This window comes from Galeopterus variegatus, unplaced genomic scaffold (genome assembly GCF_000696425.1).
Source record: "Galeopterus variegatus unplaced genomic scaffold, G_variegatus-3.0.2 Scaffold52, whole genome shotgun sequence".
Classification (NCBI taxonomy): domain Eukaryota; kingdom Metazoa; phylum Chordata; class Mammalia; order Dermoptera; family Cynocephalidae; genus Galeopterus; species Galeopterus variegatus.
In genome coordinates this window covers 841,996-844,259 of record NW_007726163.1, presented here as the reverse complement: position 1 = coordinate 844,259, position 2,264 = coordinate 841,996, and the positions used below count along the sequence as shown (strand labels likewise).

The 2,264-nt window shown below is 53.3% G+C and overlaps 1 protein-coding gene across 1 annotated transcript; it reads right to left on the bottom strand.

Moving 5' to 3' along the window:
* Window positions 1-244: 244 nt before the first annotated feature.
* Window positions 245-2,263, bottom strand: RHOB (ras homolog family member B; the record flags this gene model as incomplete). The annotated part of the gene is made up of 1 exon (XM_008573397.1): window positions 245-2,263. A coding segment is annotated over one exon (588 nt), but the record flags the coding sequence as incomplete, so codon positions are not given.
* Between the last annotated feature and the right edge of the window lies 1 nt (window position 2,264).

The window sequence follows — 2,264 nt, the reverse complement described above, 5'->3', positions numbered from 1 at the left end:
TTTTTGCACTGGGTATCCAGTTAACCTCCTCATTTTCCTCTAGGAATGTGACAGGAGCAACCTAGTCTCCCTCAGTCACCCAACCCCTCACGTACCCCCCACAAAGGGATTTCATCCTCATTTACTGCATTCAATATAAGGAAAATGGAATTGGTGGCAAGAAAGGATGTCACCTAGCCTAGAATTCTTCCTTTCTCCCAAATTCAGAAGGATATTTTTACACACTATTAAACCACAGGAGCCATTTTATAAATGTCATCATCATAGTCTTTTAATATTTTACATAAAAAACTGTATACACAGCTTATAGAACTTTTATGTAAACATCATAAGCTCACCACTTTGTCAATTGTCAGTTTATTTTAAAAATAAAAAACAAGACAACAATTTAGTAGAAGTACCACTGGGAGGGGGGAGGGCAGGGGGGAAAGGAAATAGGGGCAGGTTCATTCTCTGTACAGAGATGCAGAGAAAATTTCACATAACTTTAGAGACTGCCCTGTGAAAAAAAAAGTTCTAAACAGGCCCCAATACCTGTTACTGCCCTTTATCAAAACTGTGCATAACCTGCAAAAATAAAATTGCAAAACAGTGTTGCCACTTTTTTCTAGAAAACAAAGCAAAAGTTAGTGGGTTTGTTTTTGCCTCTCGTTTTTTAAGTCATCATTTAAAAAAAAAATCAGGAGTAGACGAGGTTACAGCGTACAAGTGTGGTCAGAATGCTACTGTCTTATGCAAATGACAAGTGCATTAAGTGTCAAACAATGAAACAATTGTGCAAAGAATTCTTTCAGGAAAAAAAAGTTTTAGCCTTTAAATAAATCAAATAACATCAGTTTCTTGGACTGAACAATTTTCACTTGTAGGACAGGCACAAAGTTCTCTTATGGCAAAAACCACCCCGCAGCACATCCTCCCTCCTCCCACCGCCTTGTGGCTGGTTGAGGGGGTTCGCAGGGGGCTGGCCCGCAGGAGACGCAGTGTCTGGAAGCTGTGTCCTCTCAGCCCCAAGTCAGTTGCAAATGTCCTCCCCAGGGATCAGAAAGATGGCCAAGTCCTGTTCATGTCTGGATGGGCACCTGACCCAGCCTGGGTCGGAGCTGTGATAGCGTGCCCTGGTCACTCCACCACCACCACCATTAAATAACACCATCTTAACCTCCGAAAATAAAATTATATCTATATTTATATAACACCCTCCCCCCATCCTCCCCAGCCCTCCCCTCCCGCAGTTCCCAGGGTCTATGTTACAGACAAGGGACAGCAGGCGCTCGCTGGTTAAGGGCGAGCATCTGACGGGGCGCGGCCGCACACAGGTGCCAAGCTCGCCCCCGGGGACCAGAGGAGGAGTGGGGTGTAAATGGGGCGGGGGAGATGAACAGACACACAGCCACACGCTCTGAGGCCTAGCTCTTCAGAAAAGGATGCTCAGGGGACCCTTGGCACTCAGTGGGACGCCCGGGCCTGTGCAACGCAGCCGGACGCACACAGACACTGGGAAAGGGGCGCTCGGTGCCCACGCCGATTCTCGACGCGACAGCCAGAGCCGCCAGCAGACGCCAGGCCGTCCGGTGGGGTCCTTGAGGGGCGCGGCTCTCCCCTTCTCCGGGCTTGTCGGGGACAGGCCCGGCAGGGGGAGCCGCGCCGGCAGGGGCAGGCGGGGCGGGCGCGGCCCTCATAGCACCTTGCAGCAGTTGATGCAGCCGTTCTGGGAGCCGTAGCGCTTCTGCAGCGCGGCGCGCGTGGCCGTCTCGAACACCTCGCGCACGCCCTCCTTGGTCTTGGCCGAGCACTCGAGGTAGTCGTAGGCTTGGATGCGCACGGCCATGGCGCGGCCGTCATCCGTGCGCACGGGTTCCTGCTTCATGCGGGCCAGCTCCGTGCGGACATGCTCGTCGCTGCGCAGGTCTTTCTTGTTGGCCACCAGGATGATGGGCACATTGGGGCAGAAGTGTTTCACCTCCGGCACCCACTTCTCGGGGATGTTCTCCAGCGAGTCCGGACTGTCCACCGAGAAGCACATGAGGATGACGTCGGTGTCCGGGTAGGAGAGCGGCCGCAGGCGGTCGTAGTCCTCCTGGCCCGCCGTGTCCCACAGCGCCAGCTCCACCTGCTTGCCGTCCACCTCGATGTCGGCCACATAGTTCTCGAAGACGGTGGGCACGTACACCTCGGGGAACTCGTCCTTACTGAACACGATCAGCAAGCACGTCTTGCCACACGCACCGTCGCCCACCACCACCAGCTTCTTGCGGATGGCCGCC